At 36.9% G+C, this 25,709-nt stretch overlaps 1 protein-coding gene across 2 annotated transcripts in view; it reads right to left on the bottom strand.

The window, feature by feature from the left end:
* The window catches only part of LOC149847638 (COP9 signalosome complex subunit 4-like), a 46,941-nt gene that overhangs the window by 19,541 nt on the left and 1,691 nt on the right, over positions 1–25,709 (bottom strand). The window contains exons 5-11 of one of the 2 annotated variants that reach the window (XM_090014758.1): positions 25,588–25,680; positions 25,399–25,499; positions 13,728–13,836; positions 11,735–11,779; positions 11,529–11,597; positions 11,327–11,418; positions 11,193–11,235 (exon numbers count right to left, since the gene is read on the bottom strand). In XM_090014758.1, the coding sequence (XP_089870884.1) occupies positions 11,193–11,235; positions 11,327–11,418; positions 11,529–11,597; positions 11,735–11,779; positions 13,728–13,836; positions 25,399–25,499; positions 25,588–25,680 (552 nt within the window). The remainder of the gene's footprint in view (positions 1–11,192; positions 11,236–11,326; positions 11,419–11,528; positions 11,598–11,734; positions 11,780–13,727; positions 13,837–25,398; positions 25,500–25,587; positions 25,681–25,709) is intronic. The other variant, XM_090015324.1, reaches the window with a different exon arrangement.

The following is a 25,709-nucleotide window of genomic DNA, read 5'->3' on the forward strand; positions in this document are numbered from 1 at the left end:
ATTGTCTAGTTGAAATGTTAGAATATTTCTCAAGTGCACATGGAGGATTAGACTCTTGTCGCCTGGAATATTGAATACTAGTATCTCTATGAACTTCTTCATTTTCAACATTAAGATCAATAATTCTTTGATCATCATCAAAGTTACAGTCAAGGTCATATTCATCAGATGTTGATGTTAGATCTAGCAAAAAGGAGTACTCAGTGACATCTTTTAATTTTCTAAAATCAAAGAAGCTCTCATTTTCAAGAAAGGAAACATTTCTAGACACATAGTTTATTATTTTTGAAGTCAAAACATCTATAACCTTTCTGGTTTTCAGCATATCCTAAAAAGGCACAAGGAATCGCACGAGGGGAAAGTTTATCATTTTTGTCAGTAAATATGAAACATTTGCACCCAAATATTCTTAGTCTAGAGTAGTCTAGAAAAATGTTCATGAGTTTTTCAATGGGAGTGATATTTTGTAACGAAGAAGATGGCATCCTATTAATGAGATAGGTGGCAGTTAAGGCAGCTTCTGCCCAAAAGTCTTTCGGGACTTGATTTTCTATTAATAAAGTCCTAGTGGTTTCTATAATATGGCGATGTTTTCGTTTTGCCAGTCCATTTTGTTGAGGTGTATAAGGACAAGATCTTTGATGTGTGATGCCATGCAATTTAAGATAATTTTGAAAATTTGTGGATAAAAACTCTCCCCCTGAATCTGTGCGAAAAATAGTAATATCATTTTGAAACTTGTTTTTAACCATATTATGAAAAGTTTGAAAGTATGAAAATACTTCAGACTTATGTTTGAGAAAGTACATCCACGTATGTCGGGAGAAATCATCGACAAAAATAACATAGTAAACAAATCCTCCTTTAGAAATTACTGGTGCAAGACCCCAAACATCCGAGTGTATTAATTCAAGTGGTCTAGAAGAGAAAAAGGTTCTGTTCTGAAATGGTAATCTTTTCATTTTGCCGAGAATATAATCTTTACAATCAAATGATTCAGAGTTACAAAATTTCCCTAGATTTGGAAAATGTTGGATTTTGGCTATATGTGGGTGACCAAGTCTCTTATGCCACAGTTTCAACTCTATTTTTTGAATATTATAACAAAAAGCTTTCTTCGGCATTTCCAAAAAATCCATGTAATAGAGTCCTTCTCTATGGCCTTCCCCAATCAGCTTGCCTGACTGGCGATCTTGTACCCAACAACCATGAGAAGAAAAAGAAATATTACACCCATAATCAGAAATTTGAGATACAGATAAAAGATTTAAATTTAATTTGGGAACATGTCTAATTTCTAGAATAAAAAATTTTTTTGTTTTATAAATTTTTTCAAAATTTTCTATTCCTTCTATTTCAAGAGAAGTCCCATCAGCAGTAAAGACCTTTGATACACTTGTTTTATTTTTAACGCATTTGGATAGACTTTGATTATTTGGGGTCATATGAAAAGATGCACCAGAGTCAAGAAGCCAAGAAATTTTACCTAGATCAGAAAAAGATGAGGCTGCTGCGCCGGTTGAAGTTTCAGATGAGGAAGAGGCACCTTTGATGAGAAGCTGAAGAATCTCCATTAGTTGGGCCAGGGAAACTGGTGCATCCTGATCTTTAGGCTCTGATCCAGCAATTGCAGTTCTTTTTTCTCTCAGCTCCTTAAGTTTGGGACATTGTGGCCTGTACCCGGTTCATGACAGTGATGACAAATAACTTTCTTCTTATCATAGTCACCATTTTGTCGGTTAAAGTGAGGAGGCCTATATGATCGAACATGATTCCCTGGTCTAGACACGGCTAAAACGAAATCATCTTTAATTTTTAAAGAACCTTTCCGGAGACGATTTTCTTCCATTGTTGACTCTTCAATAGTTTCAACAATAGAAAGAATTTTTCCCCGGTGAAGTAGGGCCGATTTAGTGGTTTCGAATTCCGGCCTTAATCCAGTGATAAACTGGTAAAAATGTTCAGCATCGAGTTGTTTCTGACGAAGCTTGATGTCTTCGGCACAATGCCACTTTGGTTCTAAAAGGGAAAGTTCTTCCCAAAGTTCGGACAACCCATTGTAATATTCACAAATAGTTTTGTCTCATTGTGTCATCATTCGAACTTTTTCTTGGAGGTTGCACACGTGTGCAATATCTTTAAGGGAATACATATTCTTAAGGTATTCTCATGCCTTATCGGCATGATCAAATTTGGCAAGACTTGAGCATTTTTTAATGTCAACGCTATTGATAAGCCATGACATTATCTTCGCATGAGATATTCTTCATTCTTTCCATTTCTTCTCGTATGAGGCAATAGCCTTGATTTTCTCTTCTTCCGATAGAGGGACCTCTTTATCTCCCTCCTTTTTAGTAAGAGATAGCTTAGGTTCCGAATCGGAACCATCCACAATCCTGTTAAAATATTATGTCTCTTTTAACTGTAAACTGAAATACCCATCAGGGGTATTTCAGTCCTTTTACTCAATAGGTGTCAGCCACCCTAATGAGCTAACATTTTTACTTTTTCTTTTTTTATTTACTTTTGCATTTTACACTTTTTTTTCTTTTTGACTGTTGTGAAAGGGACAGCTCCATATAGCTGTTGGAGCTGCCCCAACAGTCACAAATGTGACCGTTGAGTGCAGCTCCAACAGTCATATTGAGCTGCACCTGTGGCTTCTTTTTGCATTATAAATAGGCCTTAGTGGTCCTTGTAAACATATTCTTTTTTGTGAGTGCATATGCAATATTGTAAAGCCCCTCTTGGGAACTTATGAATTGAAGTTCATTTTGTTTCATGCTGTTGTGCATGTGTATCCGTGCCTTCGTGCACTTGTGAGTGTTCTCCTTTGTGCCTTTGTGCACTCTTTGTATTTCTTGTATTGTGGTGTTACACACAATCTCTTTTTGTAGAGATTTTCACATGGTATCAGAGCAAGGTTGTTTGGAGAAAGAAATTGGTGTGATTCTTCTCAATATCAAGTGCCTCGAAAAACGTGCCTTCAACTTTTTGGTGATTGGAGTGGAGGCTCTTCTTTATTCAATATTTTAGAAGATTACTACAACAAGAAAGATTTAAAATCTTATTGTGGTACGTATTCTTTTCTTTCTTCTTTCCTCTCTAATGGGTGAGAAAGACTCCCATTTTTCTCTTGGTTTCAAGCTAAATGGCTCAAATTATCATGTGTGGGCCGGAAATATGGAAGCTCACATCAAAGGGAAAGGGCTTTGGGGTTACATTCAAGGCTCGATTCCGGAACCCGAGCCTAAAATTACTTTGGTTAAAGAAGGAGAAATCAAAATCCTTGAGGGAGATGAAAGAACTAATGCTCTTGAGGAATATAGTAGGAAACATGAGCAATGGGAAATGAAGAATTTTAAGATCTTGTCTTGGATTTTCTCTTCCGTTGAGACAAGGATTAATGCCAACATTATAAAGTTTAAAAAGGCTTCTCAAGCGTGGGAGTATCTTGAGAAGATGTATACTTCTAGGGACTTGTCCCATAAGTATTATCTTCAAAAGAGAGCGTTAACTCTTGTTCAAGGTGATATGTCTATAAGAGAGTATTTTGCGAAACTTTCTTCAATTTGGGATGAGCTTGCCATGCTTGAACCCAAGTGGAGTGGAGAAGCCATAGAGCTTCGTCATAAGCAATTAGAAGAAGACCGATTCTTCAATTTTTTGAATGGGCTAAGGCCCGAGTTTGAGCAAATAAGATCTTCTCTCCTATCCTCTTTTATCTCTCCTTCTCTTGAAGATGTCTTAACTAAATTAAGTGGAGAGGAAACCCGTATGGGCATTAGCAAGCAAAATCCTAGTGTGCTTGCAATGTCCACAAATCAAGAAGAATGTGATGGTGTTAATGCCGTTTCTAGACCCGGTAACAATTTAAGAACATATAGACCTCCTCATTTTAAGAATCAAAATCGAGTAAGAAGAGATTACAGCAAAATCTCGTGTCACTTTTGCAAAGAACCGGGTCATATCAAACCGGTTTTGCCCAAAATGGAAGAAACTTCTAGCAATGGCAACTACATCTCAACCATCCAAAGAAGAATCTTCAAAAGAAGCTCTATCTCTCAATCAAATTGTGGAGGCTCTTCAACCTCTTCTAAAGGGAGCTATTTCCGGTGCCGCCGTATCCACCTCTTCGCCTCCAGGTAAAACTTCTTGGCTCTTAGATTCGGGTGCATCCTTTCATATGACCCCAAACATTTCATCTCTTTCCGAGTATTCTAAAAATGTGTCACCTTCTTTTGTTTCGACCGCGGATGGTACTTTTCTAGAAATTAAGGGAATTGGAAATTTTAAAACCCAAAACTTCTTTATTCCAAAAATTAGACTTATACCAAAATTAAATTTAAACTTGTTTTCCGTTTCTCAACTCACGGACCTTGGGTGTAACATTCAATTCTCATCTAATAAATGTTTAATACAGGATCACCGGTCCGGGAGATTGATTGGGGAAGGCTCTAGGAAAGGAGACTTGTACTATGTGGACTTTCTTCAAATTCCTAAAAACACCTTTTGTAATGTGGCCCAACATAAAGACATAAATGTTTGGCACAAGAGACTTGGTCATCCCAACATTACCAAGTTATCCTATCTACATTTTGTTAAAGATCTTTGTAAAAATACTTTATCTTGTAATGATTGTATTCTTGGAAAAATGAGAAGTATACCTTTTGAACCAAGAACTATGTTTAGTACTAAACCTTTTGAAATTATTCACTCGGATGTTTGGGGACCGACACCTGTCATATCCAAAGGTGGTTTTGCTTACTATGTGATTTTTGTAGATGATTCCTCACGATATTGTTGGATACATTTTCTCAAACATAAGCATGAAGTTTTTCCATGTTTTAAAACATATCATATGATGATTAAAAATCAATTTAATAGTAATTTAAAGATATTTAGGACCGATTCCGGAGGTGAATATCTCTCTAATGAGTTTAAGAAATATCTTGAGGATTGTGGCATTGTCCATCAAAGATCATGTCCTAAGACCCCACAACAAAATGGTTTGGCCGAAAGAAAGCATAGGCATATCATTGAAACCACTAGAACCCTTCTCATTTCCCAAAATATTCCTAAAAATTTTTGGGCCGAAGCGGCTCTTGCTTCCGTCTATCTTATCAACCGACTTCCATCCAAAAATTTAGATAAAATTTCTCCCTTTGAGATTCTATATGAAAAAGAACCTGATTATAATAGGTTGAGAGTTTTTGGTTGTAAGTGTTTTGTTCTTACCGATAAAAATGATAAACTCTCACCAAAAGCCATTCATTATGCTTTCCTTGGCTATTCGGAAACTCAAAAAGGATTTCGATGTTATGACTCTAAGAATGATAAATTATATGTTTCAAGGAATGTAACTTTTTTGGAAAATGATAGTGGTTTTGAAAAAAATGAATCTCATTTAGAAAATGCCGATTACTCATTTCTTTTTTACCTTTTATCTAAGGATGATGATATCTCTAGTGATGATGAATCAACATATAATAGTGAAAATGAAATGGTTGTGATCAACAATAACTCTAACCCTTCTACCCCTCAAGAAGAAAATGTATCTAGAGAACCCATCACTTATTCGCATAGAGATAGAAGCACCTTTAGGAGTGCTATTGAACTATATAGTGAACCTAGTGAGACTATTTTCACTCATGATTCTCATCCTAGGAGAACTGAAAGAACTAGAAGGACTCCCTCTAGATTTGTATCTTTTGATTCTTTCTCTCCTAAATATCGAGCTTGTTTGAGTGCCATTCACTCTTATTTTGAACCAAAAAATTTTGGAGAAGCCAAACAATGTACTGAATGGAGAGAAGCCATGGAGAGTGAACTCAAAGCTCTTAAGAAAGCTAACACTTGGGAATTTCAATCTCTTCCCAATGGCAAGAAAACTATAGGATGTCGATGGGTGTTCAAGGTCAAGACTAAGAGTGATGGTTCTCTTGAAAGGTATAAGGCTCGTCTTGTAGCTAAAGGGTACAGTCAAGAATATGAGATTGACTATGAAGAGACATTTGCTCCAATAGCTCGTATGGTTACTGTCAAATGTCTTATCACCATTGCTTCAATTTGAAAATGGAATATTTACCAAATGGATGTCAAAAATGCCTTTTTAAATGGAGATCTTAATGAAGAAGTTTACACGGATGCTCCACCTGGTATGGAAATCCCTAAAAATAAAGTTTTTCGTCTTCGTAAAGCTCTTTATGGACTGAAACAAGCACCCAAGGCTTGGCACGATAGGTTTAACAATGTAATGACTGAAAATGGTTTCACTTCATGCTATACTGACACTGCATTGTTTGTTAAGAAATCTGATGTAGGGATTGTTATATTATTGTTATATGTTGATGATATGTTAATAACAGGTGATGATATCAAAGGAATCAAGAGCATTAAATCTATTTTGACTTCAAAATTTGAAATGTCAGACTTAGGATTTCTGACATATTTTTTGGGAATTGAGGTTGCCTATTCTCAGAGAGGTTATTTTTTGTCTCAAACTAAACTTGCTTGTGAGATTCTTGATAGATCAGGAATCACAGATGACAAGGTCTGCGAAACTCCTGAAATAGTAGGTTCGAAGATGAAGATTGATGATGGGATTCTCTTAAAAGATCCCACACCTTACCGGCAACTGGTTGGATCCCTAACGTATCTCAGCATTACCAGGCCTGATATTTCTCATGCAGTACATGTTGCTAGTCAATTTCAACATGCACCTACTACAGTCCATATGAGTGCCATCCTTCGCATCATCAGATACATAAAGGGTACAGTAAACAAGGGAGTATTTCTATCTTCTACGTCTGAATTAAGTTTAATTGCTTATACTGACTCTGATTGGGGAGGTGACACAAATAACCGTCACTCAACCACTGGTTTCTGTATTTTTTTAGGTGAATCATTAATCTCTTGGAGATGCAAGAAGCAGCAAAAAGTATCGCTTTCATCCACCGAAGCTAAGTATAGAGTCATGGCATCTACTACCATGGAGATTGTTTGGATTCGCAACTTGTTGGAAGATATGAATATTCAAGTTCAAGGGCCCACAAAATTATGTTGTGATAATAAAAGTGCAATCTACATTGCCAAAAATCACACATGAGCGCACGAAGCATATCGAGATGGACTGCCACTATGTTCGTGAAGAATATTTAAGAAAAACCATTGATCTTCCTTATGTTACATCAGAATATCAACTGGCAGACTTCTTCACTAAGGCGATGTGTTCTCCAAGATTTAACTTCCTTCTTGGCAAACTTTCGGTCGTGACACCCTAAGTTTGAGGAGGAGTGTTAAAATATTATGTCTCTTTTAACTGTAAACTGAAATACCCATCAGGGGTATTTCAGTCCTTTTACTCAATAGGTGTCAGCCACCCTAATGAGCTAACATTTTTACTTTTTCTTTTTTTATTTACTTTTGCTTTTTACACTTTTTTTTCTTTTTGACTGTTGTGAAAGGGACAGCTCCATATAGCTGTTGGAGCTGCCCCAACAGTCACAAATGTGACCGTTGGGTGCAGCTCCAACAGTCATATTGAGCTGCACCTGTGGCTTCTTTTTGCATTATAAATAGGCCTTAGTGGCCCTTGTAAACATATTCTTTTTTGTGAGTGCATATGCAATATTGTAAGGCCCCTCTTGGGAACTTATGAATTGAAGTTCATTTTGTTTCATGTTGTTGTGCATGTGTATCCGTGCCTTCGTGCACTTGTGAGTGTTCTCCTTTGTGCCTTTGTGCACTCTTTGTATTTCTTGTATTGTGGTGTTACACACAATCTCTTTTTGTAGAGATTTTCACAAATCCCCCATAAGCCTTTTCCCCATATATGGTGCTTCATGATTGAAGCCCATGTTACATAGTTCGTATCGCTTAGTTTCATAGGCATGATGGTGACTTTATCATTGTCATCCATCGATTACAAGGAGAGAAAGAATAGGGATAGAAGAGAAACAAGAAGGAAAATGAAAAAAAAAACAATACAACAAGATGTGAAATCTTCTCCAATGAAGTGATAAAACACTTCTCTTCAAGTGGCGAACACTTTTGCAAACGGGCACGGAAACCGATGCAGCTTTTCCTTAAGATTTAGTACTTTCGCGGCTCTGATACCATGAAATGAAATGGGGATCTTCGAAACACGAGCTTAGATTAACAAGGGCAAGTGTCAAGAATGACACTAAAGCATAACCCTTAAAAAGGGTATAACTGGAAAGAAAATAAAAATAAAAATGTATTCTTTATTGATATGAAAAACCAATTGCTTAAGAAGCATTGGAATGAAATACAAGAGGGGTTGCACCCCTTTATATACACAGCTGAAAGAGGACTCAATAGAGCTGTTGGAATGTGTCAGTCCAACAGCTCTATTAAGAGTTGTTGGAATGTGTCAGTCCAACAGCTCTATTAAGAGTTGTTGGACTGTGTCAGTCCAACAGCTCTATTGCTAGTCAAGTCTGGACAAGACTTGACTAGCAACAGTCATTCTAGTTCAAACTGAACTAGATGACATAAAGACAAAAAATAAAAATAAAGGAAAAAAATTACAAAAAAGAAAGAAATGAAAAATGTATTTATATATATATATAATATAATATTATTATATATACATATATGTACAGTTTTACATTTTAACATGGACTCATTTGGGGTCATATGAAAAGAGGCACCGGAATCAAGAATAAAAGAGTTCTTACCAAGGTCCACGCATGTTGAAACGGCCGCATCAGAGATAGAAGAAAATTTACCTTTGATTAGTGGTTGAAGTATTTCCATGAGTTTAGCAAAGGAGATGTTCTTGGAACCTTCATTTATGTCACTCATTTTGCTTCATGCTCTCATAGAGGCCACCTTCTTTTCATTTCTCTTTTTTGGGCAAAATGTCTTGATGTGGCTCGGTTTTTTACAAAAAGTGGCAAATTATCTTACCACTTCTCTTGTATTTATAGTCAGTAGAATTTCTTTCATAATCATTTGAGTTCTTCCCATACTCACTTGGACTCTTTCCATAGTCATTTTGGTCTTTTCTAAAGTGAGGAGGCTTATATGCTTTTGTATGATTCTCGGGTTTTGACATAGCAAGCATCGATTCTTTTTCTTTGATAGAGGAGATTTTTTCAATCTATTTTGTTTCATAGTTGGTTATTCTAAAGTTTCTACCATGGAAGGAACACTTCCTCTATGAAAAATGGCAGATTCATTCCTTCAAATTCGGGCCTAAGCCCATTTATTAAATAGTAAAAATGCCCTAAGTTGCTTTTTTTTGTCGGAGTTCAATGTCAAGTGAGCAATGTCACTTAAGCTCTAAGATAGCCAATTTATCCCAAAGGAGAGAAAGAGCATTGTAATATTCTCTTATGCTCATATCTCCTTGGGTCATGGATCTTTCTTTCTTTTTTGGAAATTACATATATGGGCTACATCTCTTAAATAATACATATCTTGAAGATATTTTCAAGCATCACTAGTAAATTCAAACTTTGCTAAGCTAGAACATTTTTTTATTTTAACATTATTAATGAGTCATTCCATGATTTTTTAATGACCCATCTTCCACTCCCTCTATCTCTTTTCATAGTAGGCAATGGCTTTATTCATCTCATTTCCTTGAAGTGCAATTTCTTTGCCGTTTTCATTCTTGATGAGCACGAGCTTTGGTTCCTTCTTGGATCCATCCACCAAACCCCATAGGACATTTTCCCAAATCTTGTGTTCCACTATGGATGCTTACATCATATAGTTTGAGTCAATGAGCCTCATGGGTATGGTAGTGATTCCTTGTCGTTCATCCTCCATAGGTACCAGAAGAGAGAGAGAGAGAGAGAAGAGAATGAGGGTGGAATTCTTTTAGGCACCACGAGTCCACGATCTCACGTCCACACGAGCTTGCTTCTATCAAAAAAGCAATGGCTCTGATACAATGTAATGAAATCAAGTGTTCTTCACACACCTCAAACAAGAGGCCAATATAAATCCCACAAAGAGGGCAAAGTACAAAAGACACTTAGGGGCTTAGAAGAGCACACACAACAATATAAAAAATATGTTTATTTACTTGAAAATGTATGCAAAAATGCATTAGAATACAAGGGGGTCAAAGACCCATATTTATACACAAGGGGAGTGAGGAGCTCCAAGATATAGTTGTTGGGAGCTCCCAACAGCTATATATCTGATGTAATTGTCAAGGATAAGAATGCCCTTGACAATACAACAAAGTACACAAAAAAAGACTCCCTATGGGGCGACACCTAATCAATGGTCAAAAGACCAAAATACCCCTAGACTGTATATATGTATATATATATATATATATATATATTACAATGTAACTAGATTAGAACTAGGTTTTTTCTTTTTCTTTTTTTCTAGTTTCTTTTGGACTAGTCAACACAATGTTGACTAGTCAAAATAGACATTGGGACAGGCCCAATGGCTATAGATGGAGTTGTTAGACTTGCTACAACGCCTCTTTAGAGACTCCCCCTTGTGTATTATAAATAAGGAATGACTCCCCTTGTAATGTATGCTTCTTGCATGTATGTTGATGAATAAAATAATAATTTTATTCCTTGTGCTCGCCCCTTTAGTGAGTGTTTGTATGTGAGCCTATTTTGTGCTTTGGTGGAACTCTGAGTGTCCACTTTGTTGATTTGGTGAACATCTTTGGAGGACCTTTGTTTCCTTTCACATGTCACAAATGTGAGTCGCATATCCGTATACTCTCGTGTCTTTGTGGCATAGGATGCAGCTTGTGCACCAAAGCAACCATCTTTTATAATGACTAGCTTTATTAGAATGAGAGTTGCAACATTATCCATCAAGAGAGACTAGCATTGACCACAGACTCTCTCTCTCTACACTCACTAATTTCTTTTCCTGATTCTTGCATAAAGGATTCAAAGTAAATACAAGAGATTCTACCTATCAAAGTTTGCACTAATTGAAATCATTAGCCCACAATCAATGTATCATGTGGCCACACACCCAGCCATGATCATCAATAGGAATTGTATCAAAACACACTAGATCGAGATAATTTTGAGTCTCCTGGCCACTGTATGGCTGGAAAATCATTCTCTTTACAAGTGTGACCCAAGTTGCACAAAAAAACAACCCACAATTTCCCCGCACCTTGTAAGAAAGAAAAAGGGAAGGGAGGACAAAAGAACATGTTGACAACTTACCTTTTGAGGAGCAATCCCAAGTAGTTGACCTAACTCTTCAAAGCTGCACCAATCAAAACTTAAGCAATAGAACTAAAATAAAACTGATTAAGCACTCTGAGCAGCCTTGCTAAAGTTCTTAGTTTTAACAGGACCTTATATTTGTGTAAAGCTTGCTTGCACTCAAAAGATTATGTTCAATCATAGCACGATCCAGCACAGTGAAATTATCAGGCAAAAGAGCTTTCTGTCGGAACACCAAAAATAATAATTTATCATATGCATCCAGTGAAATTCAGGAACTGTTGGAAAATATATAATGCAGAAAGTTCTTTGACAAGCAAAGTAATACATGACCTGGTGTGCTTTAAGTTCTTCTGCAAATGCATCAATTTCTGGCTTTCTCAATATTCTTTCCAGATATACCTGGAAAGTGCCCCAAAAAACAAAAGGTCAAGCTTATTAAGATAGGAAGTATAGAAAGTATGCAATGTCAAACCAACACTCGATCAACATGACAAAACTCACTCAACAGTTAAAGCATATGTTTCACACCATTTTACCTTCTGAAGTATCGGGTAGATCTTCAACTTCGAACACCTTTCATCCTGGCAATTCAAACCCAATGGTTCAGTTTCCTCATTAACATGATAAAATACAGAGGCCCATGAATTTCACTTCTCACTTCTCATCGGGAGGGAGAGGGGGTTGAGAAACTGGAAAGCAAAAGAGAAGCATGCAAGAGACACATGAAAGTATACAAAAAACAAGAACATTTGGTCAGAATACCTAGGATTCGTAACAAATAATTTTCCATTCCAACCATTTTCCTTCAGGCAAGAATATTTGGGAAAAAATTATTGTCAATGAAAAACTAAAACGTGACTGTCAATTTGTAGAAAACCCATGGTTTGTCAACGTCACTAAGCCTGAGAAAACATCTATTCTAGTTCCAAAGCAATGGCATTGCCTTCCGAATTTAATACTGTAGCCATTTCTTATGAGCACTGAAATTGCAAGTTCGCAAGTCAGTCAGACTCAAATATCAAAAAGAAACACACCATTGACAAATAATTAAAAGGCACAAGTATGCTGATTTCAGATAATATGGCAATATAGCACAAAGTGCAAGATAGCATGTATAACCACCAGGAGTTATGCAAAACAATAGCATATCGTTAGCACAAAATTCATAGAAACCTCACTTGTAAAAAATCACAACCAACTACAGAACACTCCTCCCAATTGCCATATTCCAGGGTAAAGACACTGTTGACAATTTTGCAGTTCATTACCTTGATCACAGCCTAGTTCCTGTCAATGCACTTGAAATACACGGATGTAAAGGACTTAAGAATGGTAGACCATAGTTGCATTAGTACTCCATACACCACAGCATACCAGCACCAGATACTGGTACACAACTCGTTTCATAACCAGAACTACTAGAAGTATCAAATGTTTAAGAAACTCATCCAATTACTTGCGAAACTCGCACCATCTCTTGTAGAAAATTCATTTCTATTACATTATAAATGAGTATCAAAGTTGTTTCTATCAGAATCTCTACATACAAATAACTATGGAATTAATAAAAAACGCTATTTTCATTGAGACTTTTGAATATTATGAATTATAAAGAAATTATAGTGCAATAATGATTGACTAAATATGCATGTTTACGATTTTAATTCCTAGGTATCTTTATGAGAAATTATAGTCTGTATCGAAATTTTAAAAACTCACACCAATTATTTTAAAAAGCTTATCAATGTTCATTAGAAACTCGTATATGTGTTTCAAATAAAGATATACCTGAAAATTTTTAAACCCTCACATAGCAGTACCAGTACCTCGTACCCCTTTATGGCAACTGTGGTAGACAAACCTTTCCTTGGGTTTGTCATGGACAGCAGCTGTAATATCACCATGCAGCTGCTTCAGGGAAAATAAGCTACTGGGTAGCATTAAAGATGGATAGATGGCTAACCTTGCTTTTGCAAAGTTTTTGCACCATGCCGAATGTTGATGAACTAAGTATGGTTATCCACAGCAAGTCAAAAGAGTGGAATCTAAATTAGCATCCGACAAGTTGATCCAATTGTAACCATTCCAACTTTGCTTCCAACAAAAATTCAATCAATTGGATTTGACTGATTAGGTACAGTGAACTTGAAAAAACTTTATTCTGGTCCCAGCTATTGAACCAATCAAAATTTTGGACCATAAAGAAGAGTAAAAGCCAGATCTTCCATGGAAGGGCTCAATGAGTTTATCATATATGTCCTTTCTTGGATAGTCGACAGGGAACTTGAAACCAACTGATTGTGGTGCCAGATAAATCAGCTCCTTTCCTTCTGGATCAGAGTCAAGTGAAGGCATATACTTTTGACCGGTCTACTACTTGGACATGCCACCTGTGGCATGGACCATAGCAATTTACTTGAAGATTAGGTTTCATCATTAATGACAAACCCCAAAATGGAAACAGATAGAAACAAAAGAATACAAATTATAGAATCTGAAAGTGATGACACTGATGTGGAAAAGGATGACCTTATACAAAGTCGCAAGAACTCTAGAACGCTGTGGACCAGCTGCAGCCAAGATGGTGCAGGTAACTGCAGCAGTCAATGCTTGTTCCAGTGCTTCTTCATCAATCACCCTGCAACATGGCAATTGAAAAACTGAGAACCATGGCAAAAGCAAACCAAGAAGTTTATGTTGCATATAGCACTACAAAAGGGAATTAGATTGAACCATCAGCTTCTGAACGATACGAAAAAAAATATACAAATCAACAAAGCAAAAGAAACTTGATGACATTTTAGACCTTCTAATTGCATTAGCTTTTCAGTAAAGAACATCTTAACAGTACATCCATCATGAACACCTTCTCAAATCATAAATTGAACATCAACCTTTTCACTTCCAATACTCAAAAAAAATGTATAGAAGCAGTTTCTTTCTTCCCCTTCTCAAAGCACAGAATTGTTACACAAAAACAGCCTTCCATCACCAATCATCATTTGTAATATTAAACTAACACAAACCATGACACAGCAGTAAACAATACAAATCAGTGTTATTAAAAACGTGCCTCAAGGCGCAAAAGGCGTGCCTCGCCTCAAGGCGAGGGGCCTTTTTCCTTGAGGCGCTAAGAAATAGCAGTTTGGCCTCAAGGGGTACACCTTAGGGTGAAGCGCGCCTCAACATGAGGTGCGCGCTTTTTAGCTTATCTGGTCAAATAGGGTCAAAGACCCCATTTGACCCAAAAAGCGGGAAAAAAGAGGCACCCGACCCTAATTAGGGTCGAGGACTCTATTTTCCCTCTCACTCCATGCTCTTGCTCCCTCTCCTTGCTCTCTCTCTCTCTCCTTGCTCTTGTTTCCGTCTCTCTCATTTCTCGCCCGACTGCAGCAAGGAGAAGAAGAAGCCCCTCTCCCTACTCTCGCCCTCTCCCTACTCCCTCTCGATCTACCAGGTACGCTCTCTCTCATCTTTCATCTTTCATCTTTCATCTTTCATCTCTCTTTATTCTCTCTCTTGGGTCTCGGCTGCAGCAAAGAAAAGAAAAAGAACCCTTTCCCTGCTTCCTCTCGCTCTACCTCTCCCTCTGCAACAAAGAGAAATGAAGAAGCCCCTCTCCCTTCTCTCGCCCTCTCCCTACTCCCTCTCACTCTACCAAATACCATTCTCTCTCATCTCTCATCTCTCATCTCCCTCTTGCTCTACCATGTAATTTTTGCAGTTAAATAATGGGAAATGAAATAGATGTAGGATGGGATCATGGGACTAAAGTTCCAAATCCCAATAAAAATCTGATACTCGTTGGACATGTAATTTGCAAATATTGTCAAAAAGAGACTAAAGGTGGTTTTTCAAGACTAAAACATCACTTAGTTGGCACAAAACATGGGGTAAGCACATGCTTATCCACCTGATGTGACAAGGTTTTTTAAGAGTCTTCTAAGGGGTCAGCAAAAAAAAAAAAAAGAGGAACAAAGCAAGTTAGAGATCGGAAGAAGTGTTTATTTTGGTTCAGCATCATCAACAACCGATAATGTGAATGTCGGTGGACCAAATACTATAACAAAAACATGTTCAGATGGTACCATGGACCAAATGGTGAACAAAGAAGCACGACAAACCACAATTAATATGGCATTCAAATGGGATGAGAAAAGATATATGTCATGTCATTGGAAGGTTTTTTTATGCCAATATGCTATCATTCAATCTTTGCAACAGTCCATATTTTGGTCAAATGGTAGAAAGTATTGAAAATTATGGGCGAGAGTTCAAACCACCTTCTTACCACGAAATCAAAACGTGAATTTTAAAGGATAAGGTAGACTCTACACATGAAATATTAAAAGAGTTCAAAAAAGAATTGCCTAAAGTTGGTTGCAGTATTATGGCAGATGGTTGGACAAACGGAAAGAGAAGAAATTTAATTAATTTTCTTGTGAAAAGCTCATCAGAGACAGTATTTTTGAAATTAGTCGACATCAGTGACATCAAAAACAGTTGAAATTTTTTATAAGTTGTTTGCAGAAATTGTTAAAGAAGTTCACGAGAATAATGTGGTACAATTTATTACAGATAATACACCAAATTATGTAGCAACTGAATATATATTGACAGCAGCTAAAACATATTTTTGAACATCATGTGTGGCACATTGCCTAGATTTGATTTTAAAAGACATTGAAAAAATATCAATTTTTAAATATACAATAAAAAAGGCAAAAAAAATACAAGATATATCTATAGTCATGTATGGGTATTAAATTTGATAAAAAAGTTTACAAAAAAGAGGGAACTTCTACGTCTAGTCGTTACTCGTTTTGTCACATCATATCTCACACTTTATAATATTGGATTTTACAAGAAAAAGTTGAAGTCAATGTTTTTGTCTCTAGATTTTAGATCACGTAATTACTATAAGAAGGCGGATGCTAAGAACATTACTCAGACTGTTCTTAATGATCATAAGTTTTGGGTTGTTATATCTTATGCAATTAAAGTTATGTTGTCTCTCGTAAAAGTGTTGGGATTAGTGGATACAAATGAGCCTACTATGGGTTTTTTATACGAAGCAATGGACAGAGCAAAGGAGAAAATTGCTTCAAATCTTGGTAATGTGAAAAACGAATATAACCTATTTGGTAGATCATTGCCAGACGATGAGACTTGCAACTCCATAAGTTTTTGCATACAGTTGCCTATTATTTAAAACCTAAATTTTATTTTGCTGACAACTTCAAACCAGATAAAGAAATTATGAGTGACTTTTATGATTGTATTGAAAACTTGGTTTATGATGCAAATGTTCGATTGAAAATTGCAAGACAAATCAATACATTTAAAAAGGCAAAGGGGTTGTTTGGTAGAGAGCACGTCATTACAACAAAAAAACTAAAAAGTCCCGGTAAGTTTGCAATGTTTTTAATGTTTTTAATGTTTTTTATTAAAACCATGCATTTAAAAAGGTAAAGGGGTTATGTCATTATTAATGTTTTTATCGTTTTTTATTGTTTTATTTGAATGCAGCTGATTGGTGGAGTTCATGTGGGCACGAAAACGTTGAGTTGATGAATTTTGCAATTCGAATTCTAAGTTTGACATGTAGCGCATCGAGCTATGAGAGAAATTGGAGTACCTTCTCATTGGTATGTGTTACTATGTTGCCTTGTATTTTGTTTTTTAAATACATTTTTATAGGTTCAATTATTTTATAATTGATTATCAATAATTTGAAATTGTAGGTGCATTCAAAACCAAGGAATAGACTTAAACAAGAGAAAATGAATGCACTAGTTTTTGCAAGAAGATTCAGTATTGCCTAACGATCCCAATTGGTGAGAGGATTCATGGATGGAGACAAACTTCAACATAAATGCCATTGAGCATGTGCCTATTACAAAAATCACTTCGCATCATGATTCATAAAGTGGTTCTAAGCAAAACAATTCATCAAGAGCTCTAAGTAAAACTATATTCCTTTTACTTGTTATGAATGTAAATGTATTTCTTAATTATATACAATAAGTATTTAATATATAGTTTTTTATTGAAGAAAAAAGAAAAGGAAAAGCAGTGATTGAGGATGTGGGAAGAAAGTGTAAATGATGAAGAGATAGATAATGAGGATGAAGGATAACTTGTTTATATAGATTCCTCAGATGATGATATTAAAGGCTTGGATATAGATGTTGACGAGACACAAGAGCCTAGACCCTAATGTATATCATGGGATTATGTCTTTTGGATCCATCATTTGCACTTGTGAATGTTGTAAACTTGTAATATTCTCATTTTGGAGAGTTTTAAACAAACACACTAACATTTGGTTGTTAATGCTAATTTGCATTTTTCTTATGATGACATGATGTTTAGAAATTTGATTGCTAGTGATTTTGTTACTTAATTTTGTATTGAATGCTCATATTTTATTTTTTAGATACTTGCATAGATTAAGTTGCATTAATGTTACTTTTACATGTTAATCTCATATTTTTCGGTATTTATTTGAGATTTTCTATTTTGTATTGGTTGTTGCTTTATTAATAAAGCATTTCTTTTCTTTGTTTGTATTTGTAGATATTTTTAAATGTTTTTTTAAGTAAAAAAATTTTGAGGCTTAGGCTTTACGCCTCACTTTAGTTTTTGGTGGAGCGCTACGCTATGCCTCAACGCTTTTCCCAACATTGACACAAATAAAAGCTAGCACAAGAACATGGCAGATTACTCCATCCATCAATGTTGCATATCTCCACAATCAAATGAGAGCAACTCAAGACTACAAATCAAAATTTGGATCAAATCAGCTAAGAGGTGTTGCCACTTGTGGCAATGAAACTACGGGATGTCAATCTAAATCCCAAAGATACCAAAGATAAAAAACCAAGTCTATCCTTATGAGTGGCAAAATGATACTTTCATAAGAGAGACACCCAGAGAGCTATATTACCGCAACACAGCACCTTAGGTGCCGTACCAGTGGCGGAGCCAGAAGTTTTTCCTTGGGTGGGCAGACTTCGGGTCTTAGGGACAATGCCAGAAGTTCCCGGTGATGACTCTATCGTAGGTGGGCTTGCCGAAGGTGGGTCTGTCCGGGTCCTCGGCGGAAGGGAGGGCCGCCCTCTTCGAAGATGGGTGGTCGTTGATCTCCATGGCGAGGGGCTGACCACCGTCGTCGGCAGCCGATCTCTTCAGCTTGTTGCTGTTCTGGTCTCCCAGCCGTTCATCTAGACGCCAAAAATTGATGGTGCAGGCCATCGGTTTCAGAGAGAGAGATGGTCGTCTTCGCCTGTTCTATTTCAGCCTTGGTGGCAGAGGGAGAGCGACATATAGAGAGGGTGAAAGAGAGAGTCTAAGGCTGCATACAGGTCGGACTACAGTCCAGACCCACGTGAATTTAGGTCCCAATCCATTCATTTATGGTCTAATCAAAGACTCTTTTAAGCTAATGTATGTAAAAATATAAGGTAAAGTAACAAAATTATTGGATAATGTGCAAAAAACTATTACTGATATTATACCTGACACTTGTTGGAAAATTTTTTTTTTCCGGTTTCTAATTTTGGGGTGGGCGACCTCCCACCCATGCCCACCCCTGGCTCCGCCACTGTGTCGTACCCGTGTCGACACACGGGTACTGGTACCTGGACACGGCATTTGTTGTGTCCTATATTATATTTATATTATGTATTATATTTTCAATATACAATATATATTTTAGATATATAATATATATCGTATATATATAATATATATCGTAGATATATAATATATATTTTTCATATTTAGTCGTGTCCCCGTACCCATATTTTTTGGAATTGTCGTGTTGTACCCGTACTCGTACCCATACATGTTGTTAAGATAAGTCGACCACTTTAAAGTAAAGTTTATTTAGTCTTAAGGTTGTTTTTGGTATTTTATACATAATGAGGGACTTTAATGTAATTTTGCTCTCTTGGCTAATCTCTATTTAAACTTAAGGAGATTAGACCTAATTAAGTTTCTAAGTTCTTACTTTCTCTCTTTCTCGTTTCTATGTATTCTCTGAGGCTTTCCATCTATATGGTATCAGAGTCGTCGATCTGGGGAGGGCGATCTCAAGTTCTGCGTCAAAGTTCGAGTGAAGGGTATTAGATCACGTGAAGAAGATGAAAAAAAAAAAGTTCACGTGAAGAGGATCAGATAAAAAAAGGTGTTTTTTTTCTCGAGTGGTACAGATCTGAGGTCTGACAAAAGTCATGACTCAGATCTGTAATCAGATCTAAAAGTCGCATGGATCTATGGGTCTCTGTTGACCAAACTAAGTGGATACAAGTATGGGTCTTGTGCTGAAGTCGTGAAGTGGGTGACGGTAAAAAAATAATTGTAGAGATTAAATGCAGGCCATTGTCGTGGATTTTATTTGACTGTATGCTCTGGGTATTTCAGATCTGATCATAAATCTGAATGTAGTGGAGATTAAATATAGTTTTCAGTCGTGGACATGCATATTTTTGGTTGTCGTGGATTTTCTTTGACCGTATGCTCTGGGTATTTCAGATCTGATCATAAATCTGAATGTAGTGGAGATTAAATATAGTTTTCAGTAGTGGACATGCATATTTTTGGTTTGGTTCGTTCAAATCTGGTTGTCGTGAAGAATATTCATATTAAATTGTCGTGGATTTTTTTAAGATCTGATTACAGATCTGACTCATTTGAGTGTGGTGAAGATTGGATATCTTGTTCAGTCGTGGAACTGCATACTCCTACTTTGGTTCACTCATATCTGGTTGTTGTGAAGAACAGGTTATATTCAATAGTCGTGAATTTTTTTGACCAATTGTTCTAGTTGGTTCAGATCTGATTGCAGATTTAATGTTGTGGTGAAGACTTATCATAGTAGTGGATTTGCATAGTGTGGAGCTGATCTCTATCAGTTTTAACAAGTGTTTGTGGAAGTTTTATTGCAGCAGCACTATTCATGGTGACTACTGAGGAAGTGTTATTCAGTATGGGTGACGTCTCGAAATCTGATTTCAAGAATGAGGCTATTGGGGAATATAAAGCCTTTGCAAATCCTTTCTCCTATGGGTCTTCTGTGAAATTAAATGAAACTAATTATGCACGGTGGTCCAGAACTTTTATGATGTCGGTGTCTAGACATCGTAGAAAACACATACTGTTGGAATCTGAACCAAATGATAAGACAGAAAAATACATTACTTGGGAAGAAGATAATGACATTGTTATGTCATGGATCATGAACAGCATTGAACCTCATATTGCAGATGGCCTAATTTACTACAATACGGCTAAACAGATGTGGGACAATCTTCGAGATACGTACTCTCAAGAGACTAATGTGAGTCGTATTCTCCAAGTTGAACAAGAAATATATAATTTGCAGCAAGGTGATCAGACATTGGCCCAGTATTATGCCTTCGTCAAAGCGGCTTTTAAAAGACTTAATGCTCATAGACCACTGTGTTGTTCAAAACAAAAGGATCATCAAGAACAAACTATGGTTGCTCGATTCCTCACAGGACTATCTTCAGAGTTCTCAGTTGCTAAAGTCCAAATGTTAACCGGGTCTGATGTTCCTACTCTTGCTGATGCATACAATCGGTTGAGTAGACTTATTATCTCTCTTCCACAATCTCAACCTGCATCTCAGTCATCTGCTTTAGCTGTTTCATCGACTTATAGACAAGGAAATACTATGAATGTTAGAGGAAGAGGTATGGGAGGTAGAGGTAAACTCCAATGTACCTTTTGTGGAAAATCAGGACATTTAGAAGATTGTTGCTGGGATAAACATGGAAGGCCCGCTTCTTCTCCGTTGAAGCCTAATGTTCCAAAAGCCAAAGCTACTAAACTAGAGGTAGCAAATGACACCACTTTCCCTAGTGATTGTATCTATTAGTCGTGCAAAATATAATGAACTGGTTGCTTATCGTCCTTCAAGTTCTTCTTCACTTGTAGCTGGTGTGGCCTACTCAACTTGAGACCATCTTTCTCCCCATGATAGTAAGTGGATTATTGATGTGTCATCCCTCAAATTCCATCTACTACATCATTCCAGTGTGAAGCATGTCAGTTGGGCAAGCATCATAGGAGTTCATTTCCTTCTAGTCAAAGTCAGTCTAGTCATAAAGTCTTTGAACTTCTTCATGCGGATGTATGGGGTCCTAATAAGATTCCTACCGGGACTCAATGTCGTTATTATCTTGTTATTGCTGATGATTTTTTGAAGTTGTCTTGGGTGTTCTTAATAATAGAAAGATCTGAAGTTCCTAGTATTCTTAAATCATTGGTTATTGAAATAAAAACCCAGTTTGAATCCGTTGTCAAGATTATCCGCACTGATAATGCCCTTGAGTTTAAAACAAAAGTATTGTTGCAATTTTATCGGGACCATGGTATTCAACCTCAAACCACGTATGCCTCTACTTCCCAACAAAATGGGATGGCTGAGCGAAAACACAGGCATCTCCTTGATGTAGCCCGCACCCTTTTGATTCAATCCAATGTTCCTGCTTCATATTGGGGTGATGCGGTTACCACAGCTTGTTTTTTTATCAACCTCATGCCTTCATCATCCGTGGACGACCAAATTCCCTTGTGAATTTTGTATCCTAATGTACCCCTCTTCTCTCTTTCTCCCAAGGTATTTGAGTGCGTTTGTTTTGTGCATAGACTCGGACCTGACCGTGATAAATTAGCCACTAAGTGTATGTTTATAGGCTATCCCAAAAATCAAAAGGGGTATCGATGTTATGATCCGATTTCTCGTCGGGAGTATGTCAGTGAGGATGTATCTTTTTTGGAGTCTATTCCATATTATTCCAGTACTGGTGATAGGAAGCAAGTTGATCAAGATGACTCATTTCCTCTTCCTATTCCTCCTTTTCCTTTGGAATCAGTGCCCCTATCACTGAATTCAGTTCCATCTTTCTCACGATTTCACAATCCTCCATTGGTGTATGTGCGTAGAGCTCTAACCCCTCCAGTGCTTCTATCTTCTTCTTCTCCTGAGGAAAGTACTCCTGACAACAATGATATTTCTGTTGATGATAACAGGCCAATTGCTCTGCGAAAGGGGACACGGCAATGTACCTTATATCCTATGTCTCAGTTTGTGTCACATGCCAAAATTGGTAATCAGATGAAAGCTTTTACTGAAACTATTCCTATGAATTGTCAAACAGCAGTACTCGATAGCCGGTGGAAGCAGGCTATGCAAGATGAAATGGATGTTTTATTGTCTCAACAAACATGGGATCTTGTTTATCCTCCATTGGATGCGGACATTGTTGGATGCAAATGAGCATACACCATTAAATACAACTCAGATGGTTCAATTGAAAGATACAAGGCCTGGTTAGTAGCAAAAGGTTATACTCAGACATATGGTAAACATGGGATCTTGTTTATCCTCCATTGGATGCGGACATTGTTGGATGCAAATGAGCATACACCATTAAATACAACTCAGATGGTTCAATTGAAAGATACAAGGCCTGGTTAGTAGCAAAAGGTTATACTCAGACATATGGTGTTGATTTCTTTGAGACATTTTCTCTTGTAGCACGTATGGGCACCATTCGTCTTGTTCTCTCCGTAGTTGTTCATCGTGGATGGAGTTTGTGTCAACTAGATGTGAAAAATGCATTCCTATATGGGGATCTATCCGAGACAGTCTACATGCAACAACCTCCTGAGTTTGTGGTTGAGGGGGAGTGTCAGAAGGTGTGCAGATTAAGAAAGGTGATATATGGTCTAAAGCAAAGTCCTCATGCATGGTTTCAAAAGTTGTTTGAGGTGATATCAAAGTTTGGTTTTAATAGGTCAGCGTCAGACCACACATTATTTATTAAGAAAACTAGCTCAGGCATAGTTGTTATGGTGGTATATGTGGATGATATCATCCTCACATGAGATAACATAAAAGATATTGCAGCTACGAAGGCTCATCTTCAAAAACATTTTGTTACAAAAGACCTTGGTTCCCTTAGATACTTTCTGGGCATTGAAGTGGCGAGGAGCAGTGAGTGTGTAGTTCTGTCTCAACGGAAGTATGTTCTTGATTTATTAAAAGAGACAGGAATGTTGAGAGCTAAACCAGCAAATATTCCCATGGATCTCAAAGTTCATTTGTTGGATGAGGGGTCAAAACCTGTTGATAGCAGGAGCTATCGCTCATTGGTAGGGAAGTTATTATATGTGACGGTGACTAGACCTGATATTGCTCTGACTGTAAGCAAGGTTAGCCAATTCATGGACAAACCGACTGAGGTACACTGGAATGCTACAATGATGATACTTAGGTACTTAAAATCTTCTCCTGGAAAAGGGTTATTATTCAAGAAATGAGGTACCCTGGAAGTAGTTGCTTACTCTGATGTCGATTATGTTGGGTCCGTAGAGGATAGGAAATCTACCATAGGATTTTGTGTATTTGTGGGAGGTAACCTAATCTCTTGGAGAAGCAAGAAGCAAATCGTGATTGCTAGGTCGAGTGTCGAATCAGAATATAGGGCTATGGCCCAAACGGCAACTGAATTAATATGGGTTCGAACTATGCTAACCGATCTTCAAGTGAAGGTTTCATCACCTATGGTGATGATGTGTGATAACAAGGCAGCTACATATATAGCTAATAATCTTGTATTTCATGAGAGAACAAAACATATTGAAGTTGATTGTCAATCTGTCACTATATAAGAGATATGGTTCAAGCTGGACATATCTCTACCAAGCATGTAATATCTGAGGATCAAGTTGCAGATATTTTTACAAAGCCTCTTGCCAGGCCCAGTTTCTCAAAATGTTGTGGCGAGCTGAGCATGATTGATATCTATGCTCCAGCTTGAGGGAGAGTATTAAGATAAGTCGACCACTTTAAAGTAAAGTTTATTCAGTCTTAAGGTTGTTTTTGGTATTTTATACATAATGAGAGACTCTAATGTAATTTTGCTCTCTTGGCTAATCTCTATTTAAACTTAAGGAAATTAGACCTAATTAAGTTTCTAAGTTCTTACTTTCTCTCTTTCTCGTTTCTGTGTATTCTCTGAGCCTTTCCATCTACACCCGTACCTGCACCTGTACCCAGGTGACATAGCCAGAGAGGCAGAACTGTAGACAAATGACCATCCAATCAAGAATACAAAGGGTGTGTTTATCACATGGGACAAAAAGTCTACATGGACATTTTTTTACCTCATGTGGATCCCACAGTTTTAGGGACAAAAAGTTGCACCCCTTGAGGTGCCTATTTTGCCCGGAAAAGTGGCTTCTTTTGGGACGAAATGTTTTGGGACAAAAAGGAATGTCCTTGCAATGGAAATGGACAAGATGCTGACCACTTGGCCCCACTGCATTTGAGATAAATTTTCTTTGAGAGACTTTTTTGTCTATGCATCCAAATGCACCCAAAATTACAGTGAATGCCTTCAAAGCAGAAAACAACTTATAATTGCTGTGTTGTTTCCTTTTCACCCTTCAAATAGTATTCCCCATCAACAACATAGAGTGCAACCGCAACTTGCACCTTGATGACCAAAAAGGTCAAAATGCTATAACAGACCCACACAACACCACAACGGTACAGCTACTTTATTGAGTTCTCGTTAAGAATAGTTTACATGGGGAATAAAAAATAGAACAGAGGCAGAGCAGCTGTGGCATATGATCAACGCATACAATAGATTAAAGATACCAACCAGCCTTATGATCAAAAGCGAATATGGAAAATAACATGTGTGTGTGTGCATGTGTAACTCTGGAAATTGTAATATTAGTGTTGCATCCACTATATGATTTGAGGTGATCATGTTTTAGCCATCACTTCTCCACTTAATTGACGAGTTTCTTTTCTGACATTTAGTATATTTGGTATTCATTGTTAGTTGTTGCTTCTTACATGTAGGCCATCACATATTTGACAGTTCAAAACTCAATGTTATAGATACTATTTACAGTTCATTTGTCATATTTCACTTGCAAACTAGCTTGAACGTTATAAAATTTTATTTTAATTGCAGCTAATTTATTTTTCAATTTTTAAAGCCTTTTGATTGGTGCATGCAGTAATTATTCAGTGTACCAGGAAAAACAGAATCAGATGACGTGTCCTTTTACAGCAAAATATCATATATTAAGATGTTTCAAAGCAACTGCAACCACAGTTCCCAGTACAGGCTGGTAGACAGTTACATACTCATCTTCGATTTGCCGCTTCTCTATCTGGGAAATGTCATAATAACGAAGGGCAGCTTCCAGAAACTTGCGCTTCAAATCTAAGATACGTGCATAACAGACCTGTTAACATAAAGGAATGCACTATTTAGAATGAAAGTTTTATGGACTCAAGCTAAAATGAGCACCAGAAATAAGAAGCTATAATCACCTTGTATTGCAAATTCAATACTTCATGTTGACTATTGCTGACCAAGAATGAAGCCTTGTTAATGAAAGTTTCTGCATTTACAGCATCATCATCCTGCTCACAGAAAAAAATAATAGTTAATG

The sequence above is a fragment of the Nuphar pumila genome, chromosome 1, assembly GCF_984573655.1.
Source record: "Nuphar pumila chromosome 1, dmNupPumi1.hap1.1, whole genome shotgun sequence".
Lineage (NCBI taxonomy): Eukaryota > Viridiplantae > Streptophyta > Magnoliopsida > Nymphaeales > Nymphaeaceae > Nuphar > Nuphar pumila.